The 18,815-nt window shown below is 40.2% G+C and overlaps 1 protein-coding gene across 1 annotated transcript; it reads right to left on the bottom strand.

Annotated features, from left to right (window-relative positions):
- Positions 1-248: 248 nt before the first annotated feature.
- Positions 249-14,499, bottom strand: LOC146632875 (V-set domain-containing T-cell activation inhibitor 1-like). The gene is made up of 5 exons (XM_085353603.1): positions 14,422-14,499; positions 9,528-9,863; positions 4,938-5,216; positions 461-558; positions 249-309 (listed from the first exon to the last, which is right to left on the bottom strand). The coding sequence occupies exons 1-4, from the start codon at positions 14,495-14,497 to the stop codon at positions 479-481; spliced, it is 771 nt and encodes a 256-aa protein (XP_085209729.1). The 5' UTR covers positions 14,498-14,499; the 3' UTR covers positions 249-309; positions 461-478.
- Between the last annotated feature and the right edge of the window lie 4,316 nt (positions 14,500-18,815).

Genomic DNA, 18,815 nt, shown 5'->3' with positions numbered 1-18,815 from the left:
TTGCATTAAACAGCTCTGGAACAATTTTGAATTCTTCATAAAATTTGTCCAGGAAATAAAGAGTTCTTTATAACACACGAGTTAAACATTCTGGATAAAAGACATGGACACACACGCATGCAAACTCACACTGAAGCAGCTGACTTAAATCCCCAAAATAGAACTGGATTGAGATGTGTGACATGGAGCTTTTCTTCCATCCTTTGCTTCAGAAAACGTCAGGAGAAATTCAGAAGTGGAGAGATAATTCAATGAACTATAACACTTGTCTGTCAGACCCTCCTGGTGCTTTTGATCCCATTCGATTTGCTGTGGAATTGCAGAGAAAAAAAAGCAAAACAAAAAACTAATGAATCTCAATAGAAATTTGTTTTCTTTAAAACAGGGTCAATAAATGAATGTATTATCCTCACATCATGGGTAAGCTGATATTAAAGAAGACGATATTATACAAACTTACCTCGAGCATTGAGTAAAATTACACAACAACTATTCCAATTATTCCAAAAATAACTGAAACAATAGTAGCTCTCATCATCCCAGTCCCAGACGGCTCACCTGAAACACAAAAAAGATGAAGTCACACTCAAGATGTTACAGCAAACATGTACTTAACATAGGTTACAACCTCTGCATCGAAAACATATAAAAGGTGTTATAAAGTATATGGAAACTAATAAGTTAACAGTAAAACATGATTTACTAATGAAAACACAATAGCTAAAATCTCAGTTAAATTAGGAGAGTGTAAATACAAGTGTGTGGAAGTGTTTGACTGGGTCAAAGGAGCTTTCAAAGAAAAGCGTCTGGACTTCTCAGACGCTTTTCTTTGAAAGCTCCTTTGACTACGATGACCTGGATGACTGAGAACCTTCACAGAGAAGTGTTTGACTGTGCTGCCAACACCTGATGATTTATATAAATGGATGTTCAAATTCATGCTGCCAACGGTCATTTTATTCTCTTGTGATCAATCAGATATCTTCAAAACGTTTCAGTCTGTGTGATGAATACATCAATGTTACTGAACTGTATGACTCTGCAGGACAGATCAGATTTTTTTTTATGTTTTAAAGTCCAAGAGTGGATGGAAACTATTGGTGAAACTGCTAAAGAGGCCTAATTTTAAGAGCCACCAGTACCCCCAGCTTCCACTAAATTCATCACTGACTTTGAGTGAAGTTCACTGCATTGCTGAGTGTGTCATGCTCATTTAATACTATTACTTGTTAGGTTTGCAGACCTATAAAGTAAGGGATTTTTTGAAGTATAAAAAACAAAATACTTGCTTAATTTAACTTTAATGTTCTGAAATGTAGGTTTGTTTTTAGTTCTCATCCAAAGTTTTGAAAATCAGGAGACAAATAAAATGTAAAAGTTGCACAAATCGAAACTATTTACATTTACAGCTAAAGTTATTTTTGCTTTTCATCAAAACAGACTGTCGGGCTCATCAAAATGTGAGCTGAACTAAACCTGCTGCAGCCTGTTGGGCAGTGAGTTTACGGTTGAGTGGAGCGGCAGAAGTAAATGAAAAAGATTAGCTAGAGGCAAAAAAGAACATAATATTGCCACATAGAATGTAGCAGAATAATTATTCTATCTCGATTATGTTCTTTAGAAAGAATAATTGAAATTCAATTATGAGTTTTCAGAGATCTACTATACTAAGTGTTATAGTAGATCTATAACACTTAGATATGACAGACAAATCTTTTAGCTGCATATACACTTATACACAATAGAGTTTAAGCTTCACACCTGTTCTGTTACAATACCTATATAGAGTATTTACCCTGATGATCTGGTACCCTTTACTGCTTTAATATAAAAAGTCAATATAGTTTGGCTTAAAACAAACAAACACTCTTCACTGGACATCCTACACAGTTCAGTTAAAATTGTCACTACGATATGGTGGGAGAATGGCATTTGTCTAAATCTGCGTAGAGCTGGCTGTCCTCACAAACTGAGTGATCAGGTAAGACGACAAGTGTGTGTGTGTGTGGGGGGGGGGGACCAAGACCAATGACCACACTAAAGGCCTTAAAAGCTTCAGTGGCACAGATGGGAGAGACTGTATATACAGAGTGTCAAAGAGAGCCCCTGTTGAATCAGGCTCATACTAAATATCCTGTGAAATTTGCCCAAACACACGTGGGTAAAGGTCAACTGGCAGAAGGTTCTTTGGCCATCAGACTAGATGCTTTGTTTCACAAACACCAAACACTGCTCATCACCACAAACACACCATCTCCACTGTGGTGGTAGCAGCATTGTGCTTTTGGGATGCTTCTCAGTAGCTCTGGAATGCTTGAAAATGTAGAGGGGAATATGGATGCAGAAATATAACACTAAATCCTGGAGGATAATGTCACTTACAAGAGAACTGCAACTTGGGTAAAGATTTATTTTCCAGCAATGGTTCACAGACAACAAGGTTCTAGATTAGCCAAATCAAAACCCAGATCTCAATCCAGTCAAGAATTTGTGGTTGGACTTGAAAAGAACCGTTCATGCTGGATCCTTAAATAACTTGACTAAGCTTGAGATTTTTTGCAAGAAAGATTGCACTGTGCGCTGTCTATCTTGCGTGCTGCACAATATCGTTTATTATTTAGTAACTACTGATATCTACTGCTAGCTAGTTTATTGTGATGGTGCTTTTTTAAATTATGTTGCTCTTTGTTGTTTGCTTTCTCTTCTGTTTTTTTTCTCCATACAGGTGACCCAGGTGTTTTGTTTTTTTTGTTTGTTTGTTTGTTTTTTCTCTTTCTTCCCCCCCTTCTCACCGTCTCTTCTCCCCTTTGGTTTTCTTTCTCTCCCTCTCTTTCTTTCATTCTTTCTCCCTGTCCTATCCCCCAGTCATGTCTGTCCTGTTTGTAGCAACTGAAAATAAAATAAATTCATAATTATAATAAAGGTCAATCAAATGGACCAATATGGCAAGGCCATGATGATCCACTTGGTAAAATAAATCCGCCTGGCATCTTTCTTGGCCTTAAGACAACAATTCTGATGGCTAAAGATCCAAACGGGACACACAAAAAAAAAAGAAAAAAAGAAAAAAGAAAGATTGCAGTGTCCAGATGGCCCAGCCTGATTGAGACATATCCACACATACTCAGTGATGTGACTGGAACTTAAAGTGCATCTACTAAATACTAACCTAAAGGGGGTTAATATTTATGAAATCACTTCTTTTACCTTACATATTTATAATTATTTTAACTGAACTCGGTAGTATGTCTACTGAGTTGGAAATCTTTTTGTAGCCATCTCTTGACTTGTACTTTTCAGTGAGCTGTTCTCCAAGTTGCTTGGTGTCATGTTGCAATTGTAGCAGGAATACCAATGAACCAGAGACTGGACCTCACAGACACACGTGTTTTTACCGCAATCACCTGACACATACATCAATTGCACTCAGGCGATTTCCATTTCAGTAATTGTGACACTGATGGAGTCAGCTAGCTGAACCTCTACTGAATTACATCAATCACTTTTATTTTAGACTATATATTTTTAATTCTTTCATTTAACTCAAGCTGAATTATGTTAACCATGATTTCATTGATTAATCCATAAAATACTGAAATATCCTGAGTAAATACTTTTTATAAGCATTATATAAAGTCTAATTGCATTACATTTGTTATGTTCAAGCTATCTGATAATGTTATTAAGGTTTTTATTCAATTATGTGTTTTAGCTCTAGTCTGACCACAAATGTCTTATTTTTGACACAGATTTAAAGCCAGTGGAAATATACAGACTGTATAGTCTCAGGTATACAGTCTCAGATCTTCTTCTTCATTCTTCATTCACCACATGTATAAGAAAACAGCACTTCAGCTCTCTTATTCTATGACCTCAATAAGCACATAACTTAGGAGATTATGAACTTAATCACTGGTTTCAAACCTTGTAATGCAACATTTTTTATTTATTTTGCAAGTTACCATTAAAGCCAATTTGATTGGCAAGTCACGAGCCTATCAGGATGCAGTGGTTTCATAACACCATGCCAAAAACTCTCAGCTTGGGGCATCACTGGCATTCACTAACCAATCAGTGATGTGACTGCGGCTAAGTCTTTCTTATCCATCCACATCGATACACATTATAAGTCCTTTTTGTACTAAGTGTACGGTTGGGACGTTCCGTTTTCATCTTTGGTTTTCTTGTTTAATTTATTGATATTAGTTTAAAAACTGTCAGAACTCTCTCTCTCTTCTGTTTATTTCTGTCTTTCTCTGTTTATATTTGATGCTATTTTTGTATTATTACATATTCTTTGGGTTTCAAGAACAATTTGGCACTCCATTTGTTGGGCTACTCTTAGCCTGGATTTAGGCACCAAAACATGACCTATTTTAAAAGGTTTGATGATTTCTTATCAGGAAACTTCCAGAAAGAAGAAAATTGAATTTTTTCATGAGACAGCCCATATGGAAAAGAAATAGTAAAAACTTGTATGTGATTACTCATGAAAGTGGCCACTTTCTCATTACTTTCATACATTGTTTTAGTAAGTATCCAAAACATACAAGTTTCATTATATAATTTTTCAAGGGATCTTATATCTGTTTTCACTCTTATATGCTTTTCATACAAGTTTCACACAAGACAGATACAAACTTTATAAGATTTATATATATCTTTTCCATATGGGAGAGCTCAAATGTGTAATGTGTGTCATCTTACTTTTACTATATTGCCTCAGACATTTCCAAGACCACTGTGTATCATGTGTAACACTGATATAACAGCTTTTGTTTTTTCAGCTTAGTAGCATTTCCAGACAATTCACTACATGTCTTCACGAGTTAATTATTTGACCCTTCGTTTCTGTGCAGACATAATTCTGGGCATATATTCACATCTTTCAAAAGCAATAATTATAAGAATTGTTTAATGTTTAAAATGTCACTCACCACTAAAATATACATAGATATTCGTATGTGCCTGATGGTTGATTTCCTTCTGTGTGGCGACACAGCGATAGCGGTCAGTTTTTTTCACAGTAGTATTGACGGTGATGTGGAAGCGATCTCCAGTTTTAGAGACATGTGGCTCCTCAGAGGGAATGATTTGATTCTTACTGTCCTGCCACTCCACTGTAGGTTTGGGGTAAGCATTCTTAACATCACACTGAAGCAGCGCCCAGTCACTTGTATGATCACAATTTGTAACATAAGGCTCTTGAGCCGCACCTGTGAAAGCATAACAGAGAGATTATGTAAGAACAATAGCAGTTAATTGGTTACTGCATTTTTCTTTTCTAACACCACAGTTCTGACGCTTCAAGAGAAATTTGGTGTCTGAATTTTTACTCTAAACAATATTTGTGACTCACATAAAGAAATTTATACAGAGAAAAAGTTTGGACGTCTCAAAGTTTGAGTCATATAAAAAGATTAAAACGTTTTAGGCAATTAATAATGTAGTAACTGTTGAGGTTACAGAAAAGCCACTATCTCCCAAAAAAAACAAAACAAAACAAAAAAAACAACAGCACACATTTGAATCCACGTTTCCCTTAAAAAATTTGAAGTGGAGATAATTTTAATTTTTTAATTACACTGAGAGGGATGAGATACATTTTGAGCATATGCACCTTTAAGGTATTTTTCTATTGGACTGAACAGCTATGTCTAACAAACACAATGTCCGGATCAATAACAGATTTTGGGTTACTCAACTAATAATGAATTAGATAATGTAGCAAAAATAAAACAAAATCTATAAATATTTACACAAATTACAATATTTACAAATACAATTAAAACTGGTTTAATAAAAAAATGGGTAAATGCTTTGCAGGCTTCTAACCAACAGTAAAGTCGCTGGTGGATCAATGCATAGCTGGTTTAAGTTCATATACACACACTCTAGAACGTGACCATCAGTGACGCCATCTCAAACGTGACTCACCTGGGACGTTTCGGACCTTTAACCTTTTGAAACGCAGAGGTTCTATGCGACCCAAGTTTACATGTAAAGATTAATAAATTATTTTACTGTATATTTTTATGATGACCGGAAACACCAATACAGACATGTTATACGTCATTTCAAAGCCCAGATGCTCTTTTTCCAGCAGATTCATGAATCTAGGCAAAGGATTTACGACATAAAAACAGCAAAGAGTACATTTACGGCAGTAAATAGTTATTAACCTTACTGCTATCACTTATAAAAGAAGTTCATCGGACTAAAAACAAACTTCCAAAGACAAGCATGAACACGATTTAAAGAAAAAATAATCCGCAAATTAACTTCAGTTCGTTTTAGTTTAACCGGGATTAAAAATAACCTGAAAAACGTGAATTTATTCTCTCGTCAAGTTTTATCGGAGCTACGCAAACTTCTAAAACTGCGACATTAAAATAAATTTTAAAGTATTGATAAATTATTCTACCAACCAAGTTCGGTATTTCTGAAATCTGTAAACGTCCACGAGCAGAGTTAACCAATCCGTATCTTTCTCCGACATAAGGCGGCACGTTTGGAAGACCGTTAATCCAATCAATCAAACGTAGAAGTGCGTCTTCACACTGGCTACATGGGTGTTTGATTGACAGCTGCTGTCATCCAATAGAAAGTTAACGTAGTGAAACCGCTCTCCTTTGTAAGCCGGTAAAATCCGTTGTCTGACCATATATAGAAGTCAACGTATTTGGACTCGCTGTTACAATGGAACGAAAACAAATCATAGCAAATTATTTAATCTGTCGAAAAAGACGCGATTAAATTATAATAAATATATAAATATGCATTTTTGTTATTTGAGACATCGTTTTGTAATTGAGTTTAGCATTTGGGAACATTTGATGTGTAAAAACCAGAATGAATCCTCATAATTTCTTAACTTTGGAGAGATTTTCTGTGGAGTTTGCAGCCACTGTTTAGAGATGCTCTGCTTTGCTCTTTGAACTAAAGTCTGTAATATCTTAGAGTTGCTTCTGTGCATCAACATGAAACTTGGCACATTTTTTGGAGACAAAATGAAGATGATATCCTCTAAATTTCAGCCTTGTAGCCCTCGTAATGACTGATTAACTGTATCTAACATATGAAGTAAAAGCTTTAAAACATCAAGGCTTCAGTCATTTCCTGTATAATCCTCAAACAAATGATCTGTGTTAGAGCTAAAGGTTAAACTGACAGACTACATTAAATATCACAGATTTTATTTCACAGTGATCAAACAGGCAGGTATCAGATATTTATGGTTTGGAAATTATTAAAATGTTTATTCTGGTAGTTACAGACATGCAGAGGTGCACATGACTGTGAGAGGCTCTAACAGATTAATATGCCCTCTGAAAGGAAACAAACACACATGTTAGAGGTGACTGTGTTATCATCAACTTGGCAGTCAGTTTGAACAGTCGTGCGTCTGATATATAAGGAAGAATTCACATTTATTCATTAAGTTATAGTTTATTCTATTTATTCCAATTTATTTTGTTTATTGAACCCTATGGACAACTCAGATCTTTGATAAGTAGACAGGTGCAATGTGTCACCAGGGTGCAGGGGAGGCTTCCCCCCCTCTGTCCCCTTCTGGCTTCTTGTGCCTCAATTTTATCCCACAACTTAGACATTCACATTACTCACACCCTCATTACATATACATATAGGATCTTGGGGGTGGGCACGATACACGGAGTCCAAAGTACCATCAGGGTGTACACCCCACCCCTGGCGTCGTTGCCCACCTCTCAATTTTAAATACACGTAGACATTGAGGGCTAGCAGGAGGGACCATGCGCTTACCTGCTGCTCTCTGGCAGGTAGCTCCAAGCCCTCCTGGGTTTTAAATGCACCTTAGAACACACATGCATCAACATTACAATGAGAGGGTGGAGGGAGGTTTGGAGTCTTCTCTCACCTCCGTTCTCTGCGGCCTGCTGGAGCGGGGGGGCTAGGAGGAGTTGGCCGTCCGACTGCGGTCTGGAGTGTGGGGCCTCCCTGCTGCTGCGGAGTCGGGGCGGTCTGCCTCTCCCCACCGCAGGGAAAAGGGAAACACCACCTGGGTCTGGGTGCAGTTCCCCCCTCCAGGGGCAAGGGTACCTAGACCCGGTTGGTAGAGTACGCTTGGGGAGTGTGATCGTGTGTACAACGTCTCTTTATGTCTGTCTCCACGTTGGTTGAGTGTGGAGTAAGTGCATATGAGAGCATGAGGGTGGGAATGGATGTTTGTATCTGTGTGTGCCTGTATTTCTGTGTCTATATGTCAGGTTGGGTGTCAGGCGCCACCTCTCTGGGGACATCTCAGGCCCTCCAAGGTTTGGAGGCCTATCTCCCCCTACCACCACTTCCCCTGCCAGTGGCGGACTCCCTCAGGTGTCGGTGCGTTGGTGGTTCTTTGTGTCCGGGGATGGGCGTCCAGGTACACACCGGCTCACTCCTTGGCGGCCGCTTATCGGGGCCTGGAGCCTAGGGCTCGCTCGGGCCACTTCGGAGGTGGGGTGCCCCCGGCCTCTCGGCCTGGGGCTCGGTCACTCAGGCACAGCTGGCTGCCGGCGGAGCTCACGAGTGCGTCACTGCAACTCCCCCTGGCTTCTGCTCCGCGGCTGCTGAGTGAGCCCTCATCTGGGACTCTCCTCAGCTCTTTCTGGGACAGTGGCGCGGCTGCCCCTCTGTTGGTCTTCCTTGGTCTCTTGTGTTCTGGGGGCCTCTGGATGTCTGGAGTTTTGATCTCCTCCATACCTGCTTCATGCCCTGGAGGACGGGGCTGTGGCCCCCCCACACCCTCTAGCAGATCATTACATGAAGGAACCTTTTAAAAAACAAAAAACAAGCGCGTCCATGCTCACAGGTGTACACACGGGTGCTCACACACACAAACTACACCCTTTTTGGCTCCTACCTCAAAGCACACTGTGTTCTGTTGATCTTATGTGCTGCACAATAATGTTTAACATTTAGTATTTACTGTCATATTCCCATATATCATTGTGATGCTGTTTATTCTATTACTCTTGTTCTCTTCTGCTTGTTTTCTTTTTTCTTTCTCAACAGGTGATCCAGGTGATCGATATATGCTTTTTTTTTGTCTGCTTATTTAGTTGGTTTTTGTTTTTTTTGCCCTTTATCCCCGTCCCTCTTCTCCGCTGTTTTTCCCCCCTCTTCCTTTCTCCCTTTTCTTTTCCTCATTCAAGTCTGTCCCGTATCTAGCAAGTGAAAATAAAAATAAATAAATAAAATAAACAATAAAAGGTGAATCAAATGGACCATTACGGCAAGGCTGGGATGGTCAATTTGGTAAAGTAAATCCGTTGGGCATCTTTCTTTGCCTTTAGACAATAATTCTGATGGCAAAAGAGCCAAACGGGACAGGCATAAAAAAAAAAAGTAGACAGGTGCAGGGCCAGCATGCACATGGGCAAGTCTCAGCTTTATTCACTAAATATTGCAAATTTCACTGCAGGTGTGCTGTGGGGGTGAGAGCCTGCCAGATGTGCATGCTGACTGTTTCATCTGTAAATAATCAGCTGATTTATAACAGCACTCACCAACAACAAGCTCAATGCGGGATGTTTTTACACTGGGCTGGGTCACTGGAAAACTACAGGTGTAGTTTCCGTTGTCCTCCAGCTTAGTTTTATTCATTCTTATGGAGGCGTTGCCGTGCTTCAGCTGTTCTGGAAAATGTGAGACTCGACCTTTGAATTCATCATCTTGACCTTTGCTATATGTGCTGGGATCAAACATGAACACCTCCTTTAGAGGAACTGTTCCTTCCTTCTTCCAGACAAACAGTTCTTTCTCTATGTTCTGATTGGTGCTGAGGGAGCAGGGTAAAATGACATCATCATCTTCCATCACAATCACTCTGCTGTCAGGTGGTCCTGAAAGACAAAACTTGAATTAAACAATGTGTTCAGATACAAAGTGATGAGGATATAATGAGAGTCATTTATGAGTCAGAGACAGCCAATCAGAAGAAAGTTCACGCTTGATTTTTACTAATCATGAACTTAAAAAAGGTCTAAGTTTAATTTAAAAAAAAAAAAGGAAAAGCCACAAGAATATAATCAGCAAACTTTTTCACTATAAAAATCTTATATTTTTAGCTCAGTTCCCCTTCATAAAAACAAACTGATTAAACTGGTCTGGACAAAAATGATGGTACCTCTAGAAAAGAGTAAAAATAAGATGACTATAGGGACCTTAAACCGAGGTGTGTCCTGTAACTATTGTCAGATATCTTCTTACTTGTAATCAGTCGGCCTATTTAAAGGGTGAAAAGTAGTTAATGTGCTGTTTGATGTTCCTGCACCGCACTGAACATGAACCACAGTGAGCTAAGGACAGAGCTGTCTCAGGTGATGTGACTGACAATTAAAGACAAGCATGTTAAAGGTAAACGCTATAAGACTGTCTCCAAGCAGCTTGATGCTTCTGTGAATACAGAACAATATACTGTATCATTCATGTTTTTAGGGACACCCTGAACATGAACGCAAGAGGAAAACTGATGACAAATTTCATCAATAAGTTCCAAGAGATAAGAGATTAGAGGTGAACTCCAGGTGAAGTAAAGTGTCAAATCACACCAGCCGTTACTGTTTGAGCTAAAGTGGACTTAATGGAAGACGACCGAGGAGGACACCAGTGTTAAAATCAAATCAGAAAAAGCATGAATGGAATTTGCCATTTAGTCATTTTCTACAATGTCACATCAGCTCAGATGCAAAAATGAAGCTTATAAAGAAAATGACACAGCGCCTGCTCTGAAACATGGAGGAGCCTCGGTTATGTTCTTGGGCTTGCTTTGGTGCATCTGGCACAGCGGGTCTTGAAATCTCAAGACTATCAAGGCATCCTGGAGTGAAATGTTGTCTCCAAAAGGCACCCTTCAAACCACAGACAGTTGAAGCAGTTTTCTCCTGAGGAGCGTTGACAGGTGCAGACGTCTCACTAACAGTTACAAAACTCGCTTCATTACAATGATCGCCTCCGAAGGTTGTGTAGTAAAGTAATTAAGAGGACCATTTTTGTCCAGAACAATTTCATTTTTTACTCATTCTGCTGAACCACAATTCAAAAGCAGTGTCTGGTTTTCATGAGTCAATTTTCAGTAAATGTTTATTGTCAGTTTAAAGTTTCTTTCTTTCTTTTTAATTGAAGGGTCCATATTTGTGTATTTGATGACACTGAAAAATGATTCTTTTTGTGTTCCCTGTATTAATCATCCTCTTCAGTCTCACAAATACTGAGTCCCAGTATCTCAGCTGTAACAGTTTTCTATGAGAGTTTATGCCAGGCGTTCAGGGCAGCTATTTTTGTTAGCACACAGACACGCTCTAATCATACAGCAATAATCAATAACATCAACAGCTTCAAAAACATAAAGTGTTCAAATATCTAATTTTCATCTTTTGGGCACTCAGCAGAGTCTCTGACAGCACGGCTCAAATCCAAAGTCGTCCACCTGCTCTCTGCTCTGCTTCCTCTTTTCAGCAGCAGGTTTTTACTTTGCTTGTTAAACATAATTTCAAATGCTGCTAACTGCTCTATAAGACGCTCACTGAACAAAGTGCTGCATCACTGACAGAACACAGAGGGCGAGGTCCATTAAAGTGAACTCTCTCTCTCTTTCGGGAAATGGACTTCTGCTAATATGACTGCATCCGCTTGATGCGGTATCTTTACACAAACGACTGCATGTGAAGTAGAGGCACACTCCTTGATAGTCACTTTGACTGGCTGCTTCCTGCCTTTAGTGCTTCTTCCCCATCACACATTGTGCTTTGTGTGCAGAGGTGACAGAGGTGGAGAGGAAAGTGAACAAACGTGAGATTCTTAGAAACAGACGTGCATGTGCAGTACACGCCTCATCCGTTTCCTGAAGAAGACGAAACTTGACTTTCTCGCTCAAACATCACTAAAAATATCTAAACTACTGTCGTTACCACAAAGCTGCGTGGAAAGACTGTAAACTCATATCTTAATTTATGATTTGGTGCAAAGATCTTCACACTTTTGTGTTTATGGGGCAAACAAACACAGGTGTGGGCTCAGGAGAATTTGGCAAGATAACAAGAAACGTATTAAACTCATAAACATGCAGCAGGTCACCAGTGAGCCACATGTGCTGGTGTTAGGTGTAGACCGGCTTTTAACTACACGCTAAACAAGCAGAGTTTCAGAAAGTGTCTCATGAGCATTTTGGTCTTGCAGTTCTTCTGGGATGAAGTGTGGCAAGTGCATAAAAAATTCATATAAAGAGATAAAAGTGAACATAACCCTGCCTCTAACCAGGTTACTGGTGACCAGGTGGCTCATCAGAGGTTAAAGAAAGTTTCTGTGACAGCAGGTTTCTTCATTTCCACTTGATGAAATATCACCAATTCAGGCAGAAACAGTTTCAACGCTGTGAGGCCAAAAATGTTTCACTGATAAAGATTTGAAACACATCCAATCTGTGTCCTTTTCACCAGCTGAGCTCTCAAAAATCTTCCTGCCAGTTTGAACCTGCACACCGCAGTCAGTAACAGCCTCATGTTAATGGGCCACAGAGTGTTTTAACTCTGACTGTAGAAAACTTCAGGAAATGGAGCCTAGTGTTCGTCTTTGTAGTCATATTAATCCTACTGGCCTCTTCACTCATTGAATCACTCGCTCTGAGAACTGGGGCTAAAACACAAACAGACCCTGAAAGAGTTAAAAAACTAAATAAAATTATATGTTATGCATGAGAGACCTGTGGATGAGTAAAAGCCAACATCCACTCTGACAGCATCCAGCAACTCAGCGCAACATCAGCAGAACACAGCTGCTATTGAAACTGGAGATCCAGAGCCCACAGCTCAGTGGGATCAGGGCTGGACTGGTAATCTGGTCAATTTTCTTTTCCTTGTCGATATAATTATTCAGGCCACCTTCTCTGTGCACTGGTGCACGTTGCAGAACAGAGTTTAGTGTGGAAGACGTGTTTGATAAAGATGGACAAAGAAAAGAAAAAAACGTGGAGCTGAAAAGCTGAGAGAGAAACAGAAAAAAAATAGAAACAGATGCAGCCAAATGTGTCACATTAATAGTCAGGACTGCTGCACCGTCACCAGCAGTACCACCAACACTTTTAACAAACCCCGGAGGTTCCACGTAGGTTAGCACTAGCTAACAAAATTAACTGCCATCACCCCTGTCTGTAGTTGGGCCAGATTGTTGGGGTAGAAGTGAAGGACAGAGACACAAAGACCTATTTTACTTACCTAAGTCCTGCTAAGTAATGCATCTTTTAAACAGAAAATAATGTGATTATATGACTAATTGTTCGATTTCCCTGTTTTTTTTTTTGCATGCACTACTCAGTGTTATCATTGCTTCATGTGCACATATTTAACCTGGGTGACTGATCATGGTGGGTCACCTGGGCCAAAATTGCCAGCGACAATTTTTTGTCCAAGTCCGGCTCTGAGTGGGATCAATAGTGAGCAGCATGGAGATAATGAGCTGACCCTGATAGAAAGGAGGAGTGGATCTGAACTAGATGATGCCCGGCCAGCTCCAATCACAGATGCATCTACTGAGCTGAAGATGGAGATTGTGCCCAAACTCAAGGTAACCACCCAACTGAGAGCACAAGTCCCCAGGCTTACAATATCAGAGGAGATGTGAACATTGACCTGGGCAAAAGGACGGCACAGAGGCTCTGATCATACTAGAACCAGAACAGGATAGCGTACAGTGAGCACCACAACCAAGAAGCTGGGAAAGTGTACAAGAACATCTGTGCTGCATTGAAGTCCAAATGTCCCGATGGGAGACACCACCAGTGATGGTTGAGAGCAGCAGGGCTGTGGCTCTGAGGGACAAGCAGCTGCTGAACAACCAACCAGATACTGTGGTGGGTAACAAGGAGCAGAAGACTGCAGGTGTGACAGAAGACAGTGAGAGGAACAAGGAGTGTGAGGAAAAAGAGTACAGGAGCCAAAGAGCTCCAACTCTGAAACAGGAAGAGAGACAGAGACAGTGTGTGTGTGTGTGTGAGAGAGAGAGTGTGGTTAATTATTCTCTATTCTAGGAGTCATTTTATTGATGTCGACCCACTTTAAGAGAACATAAAACTTTAGATGCATTAAAAAATCGCATTCAGACACAAACAGCAGAAATGTGTTTACAGGTTAAAACACGTCAGGATGGAATAATGAGCATCTCTGATAACTGATCATAAACACGAAAGAGAATAGTTTCGGTTCATTGTTGAAGATGCTGCACATTAATCTGCCCTCTCATTGTTTTACTCTAAAACGCGGCTGCGTTAAAAGCTGATGTAGGTGTAGACTCCGCAGTCATCCACCCACTAACGCAGCAGCCTGAGCAGCGTTAAAGCTCCATCCGCTGCTGTGAAACGTGACTGCGCCTGCACTGATTATCACTCTAAATCAATGAGTTTCTTACCGGATTCAGCAGCAAACGTCAGTCCGGAGAAAGTCAGGAAACAGAAGCTCAGAAACAGAAGTGGTAGAAGCTCCATGTCTGCAGAAACCCTCTGAGGATTAAACGTTACAGCATCTCTTTTTTTAAAAAGAAAAAAAAAGAAAAAGCTCGGAGCCACTCCCCCTCCCGCACTGACGCACTCCAAAACACTTTGAGTTTCTATTCTCTTAAAGCAGTAAACCATAACTGCACTTCCGGTGTATGTATATGTCGCAACATCAGCGTCTTTTAGATTGAACTTGTTTAACAGCGACAATTACACAGAAACGCGGAGAGAAGAAAGATTAATGAGCAGAGATGGCAGATTATTGTAAAACGGTTAGGCTGAGGTAAAGAGAAAGGACGCTCCCACCACGGAATCTGCAGCCTTTAAGGTCAAAGACAGGGCAGGGATAGCTCAGTAGGTAGAGTGGTGGCGCCCTGATCGGAAGGTCGGGGATTCAATTCCCCTGAGCAGCTACCCTGAGGTACCCCTGAGCAAGGTACCGTCCCTACACACTGCTCCCTGGGTACCCAATGGCTGCCCACTACTTCATTGAGTGAATGGGTTAAATGCAGAGAGGAATTTCCCCACGGGGATCAATAAAGTACACTTTCTTTCAAAAAAAAAGGGTCAAAGACAGCTGCAGGTTGTTGTTGTTTTTTTTTTTTTTTTTACACTAATATGACCTATATGATGAAAACACACACACACACACACACACACACAAACCACACACACACACACACACACACACACTGAGGCTGTTCCTGCTCCTCCTCGTAATAAATACAGATTAACCAGGTTGTTCATCTAATACAATAAAGACTAAAACCGTGTTGCACAAATGGAAACATAAATGTAAAGCGCTCACACAGATTCATGCAGGGTTCTGGACACTAAACTACAGCACAGAGCTTTTCCTCTCATATTGCTGATTTCTCTGCAGCATCTCTCTTACTTCTTCTAACCTTTTCATATTTTTCTAATATTATAATTTTAGTCTTTATTTGTAAATTCAGCTGCTGTTGCTATGATGACTGCGATTGCTTGGATGTTTCCAACGCCACCTCTTTCACATGAACACGCTCATGCTCAGAAACTTACAGACTTTGGATCAACTTAGCTGATAACCAGCTTTATGTGCCATCTTATCCTGATCAACAATCTCAGGTGAAATAAATCCAGGTAACACAAAGAGACCCTGGTTGTCTGCACCTTGCTGAGCAGAACGGTGTCCTGGTATTCAAAGTCGCTGCCTCTGTTCCTTCCCCGTTACACCCGCCTCCCTCTCATTCACACACATGTATTCAGTCTCACGTCTACTGACGTCTACACACCTCCACCTCTCCAGGCTCTCCTCCACCTGCTCTCTACTCTCACTACAGACCACAGTGTTGTCTGCAAATATCAGAATCCACAGAGACTCCTGGCTGACCTCCTCTGTCAGCTCATCATCACTGAACAAGAAGGAGCTCTGATCCTGATGTAATCCCACCCCCACCTTGAACCCACCTGTCATTCCTACTGCACACCTCACTACTGTCCCTCTGTCCTCACACATGTCCTGCACCGTCAGTTAGTCATCTGGAGTAACCGTCTTTCCGCTCTTCATCATCTTCGCGGTCCTCACTTCCTCTTTCATAAAGCTCTGTACTTCCTCATTCACTAACTGTCCTCCATCCATCCTCATCTCTCTCACAGAGCTAGAAATGAACAGAATAGATCAGTTTTAACCAAAATGTTGTATTTCTTCTACTTAACATGGACACATTAACGATAAGCAATAGGTCCACATTTCTGTCCATATTAGGAAAACACAACGAACCACTCATGAATCACTGTGCACACAGCTAATCTAATCTAACACTATCTTAATTAATAGGATGTGGTGGGAAATGACGTGGGTTAGATTCTGAAGAACAGATTTATGACTCACGTGGCCTCATACCAGATGATTTTTCAGAGTGTGCTTTGTGTAAACAAGGTTTAAATAAAGTTTAAAGTCTTTTTACAGCCAGTAATGTAATGTTTACTGAGAACCTGAACATGTGGGCTGCTAGTTTCATCCACCCACTCAGGATGAAGGAGTTGAACTATGAATCTACTAAGCCCCCACAGGATTAACTGACTGCAAGGTTAATAGTTTAAAATTACTTTGGGATTGCTAATGAAGGTGTGTATTTTATTATTATTGCTGAGTGTTATCTCAGGATTAAATACAGGAATGATTTATGACAAAGGCTACAAAGTCAATAAGGAAAAAAGATCCAGTTCCACTCTCATGGTCACTTTGTATGACCTCAGTTTGACAAAAACATGTGCAAGAACTGACCTGTAGAATAATGGCTTTGTGTGTCAGCATTATTATACACACATGCACTGACAGCATATTATCTTCAGTGATCAAAGAAAACTGTGGCACCTGTGACAGTGGAAGAAGAATACAGATATAAGAGTTATATTTTCTGTAGGATTGTCCGACCTTTGTGGCTGTGGAGGAGCCATATCTTTGTAAACATGTGGGACGCACTAGTTATTAACCTGCAGTGACTCAGGAATGTGCAACCATATAAACAAGGTGAGTCATGAAGGTGGGCGAGTAGAAATAAAGAAGGATGAAATTTCCTGTTCAGTGTAAAAGACCAACCTTTGTTTAAAGATGAAGAATGAAACCCTGCGTGAAATGTTTAGTTGTGTTTGGTTTCTGACCGTGAGCTCAAAGCACAGATGATGGCATGAAAGGATGATGCTGACTGAATGTGACTGAAGAGCAGAGCTGGAGGAAAGAAAGCTGCATGTGTTTGCTGTCATTCAGGGATTCAGGCTTTGTTGTTTACAGTCAATCAAGTTTTTTATCAAAGGATTTCATCGCTTGCTCGGTGCATTTAAGACATTTTAAATCGAAGTGTTACCAGAGCTGTGACCTCTTCAGACATCATCCTCTTCTCCAACATGAACCTTTTCCAAAATGTGTCTGTGGCTCTCAGAGTAGAGCTTTGGGCCAATTCATACAGCAGCCACGAGGCTTTATGGCTTTATAATTCCTGAAGATCATTCCAGCTCTACTACATGCCAGAGAGTGGAGATAAAACCTCTCGTGGCTGCAGTCGGCTCTCTTCCTTCTCATTTATTCTGGGGTGATCCACAGTGACAAACATAAAAAAGGTTAAATTTCAGAGCAGGAGAAGGATGAATACTTACTGTGAGAAAGTCTAAAACAGTTCAGCGAATAAGAAGATAAACCAGCTTCAGCTCAGATGAAATTCTGCACATTTTCTGGAAGAACTGCAGCCACATGGCGCCAGACTGGGAACAGGTTTGTGAGGATTTTTGGGACTAAGGAGGTACACAAGTCAAGACAAGTCATTTGATTTATTTAGCACATTTATGCACAGCCGACATTGATCAAAGTGCTTCACAGCAAATACAAACAGAAGAAACAATAAAACGATTTAAAGCAATAATAGTAATGTTTTAATAAATAAAATTGGAGGATAAATACAAATGATAAAAGTAAATAATGATAAAAAGTCATATAATAATAGCAAAAGAGATGCACTGTGAAAGTGACACAATAAACTGTAACTCATCTGAAGCTCATGAGGAGACGGTTAGTGAGGAAGACCTAATCTGAGGAGGAAGATGATTCCAGAGTTTTGGAGCTACAAACCTGGAATTACTAGAAGCTGCCGATCAGTGGACCTGCTGCACCATCATTATCTCAGAGCTGCAGTCCTCTGGTGAATTTCATCCAGCAGTGTCAGCATCCACGTCCTCCACAGGAAGTTGTAGCACTGACACATCAGCTCCCAGTTTATGTTTATCCAACCGACTGAATGCATCTTTTCCTCACATGGTATTTAATTTAATTCATTTTAAATGGCACCAAATCACAACAAAAGTCACCTCAAAGTGCTTTATATTGTAAGGTAAAGACTCTACATTAACACACAAAAACCCCAACAATCAAAAAAACAAACAAACAAACAAACACCCAGTGAGCCAAGCACTTGGTGACAGAAAGAAAGAAAAACGTAATTTTAATAAAAAGAAATCTTTAGGAGAAACAGGCTCAAGGAGGAGAGGACAGCAGCCATGATGGGTGAGGGGTGAGGGGAGGAAGACAAGATAAAGACTTGCTGTGGAGGAGAGCCAGAGATTAATAATAACAAATAATTAAATGGAAAGTGATGCATAAACACATAGTGGCTGAAGAAGAAACATCCAGTGCATCATGGGAATCCCCCAGCTGCCTACGCCTGTTGCAGCATAACTAAGGGAGGATTCAGGGTCACCTGGTCCAGCCCTAACTATATGCTTTAGCAAAAAGGAAAGTTTGAAGCCTAATCTTGAAAGTAGAGATAGTGTCTGT

This window comes from Diplotaxodon limnothrissa, linkage group LG5 (assembly GCF_057381915.1).
Source record: "Diplotaxodon limnothrissa isolate DT_005_m linkage group LG5, D_limnothrissa_male_GT1.1, whole genome shotgun sequence".
Classification (NCBI taxonomy): domain Eukaryota; kingdom Metazoa; phylum Chordata; class Actinopteri; order Cichliformes; family Cichlidae; genus Diplotaxodon; species Diplotaxodon limnothrissa.
This window is presented reverse-complemented; position numbering and strand designations above follow the sequence as displayed.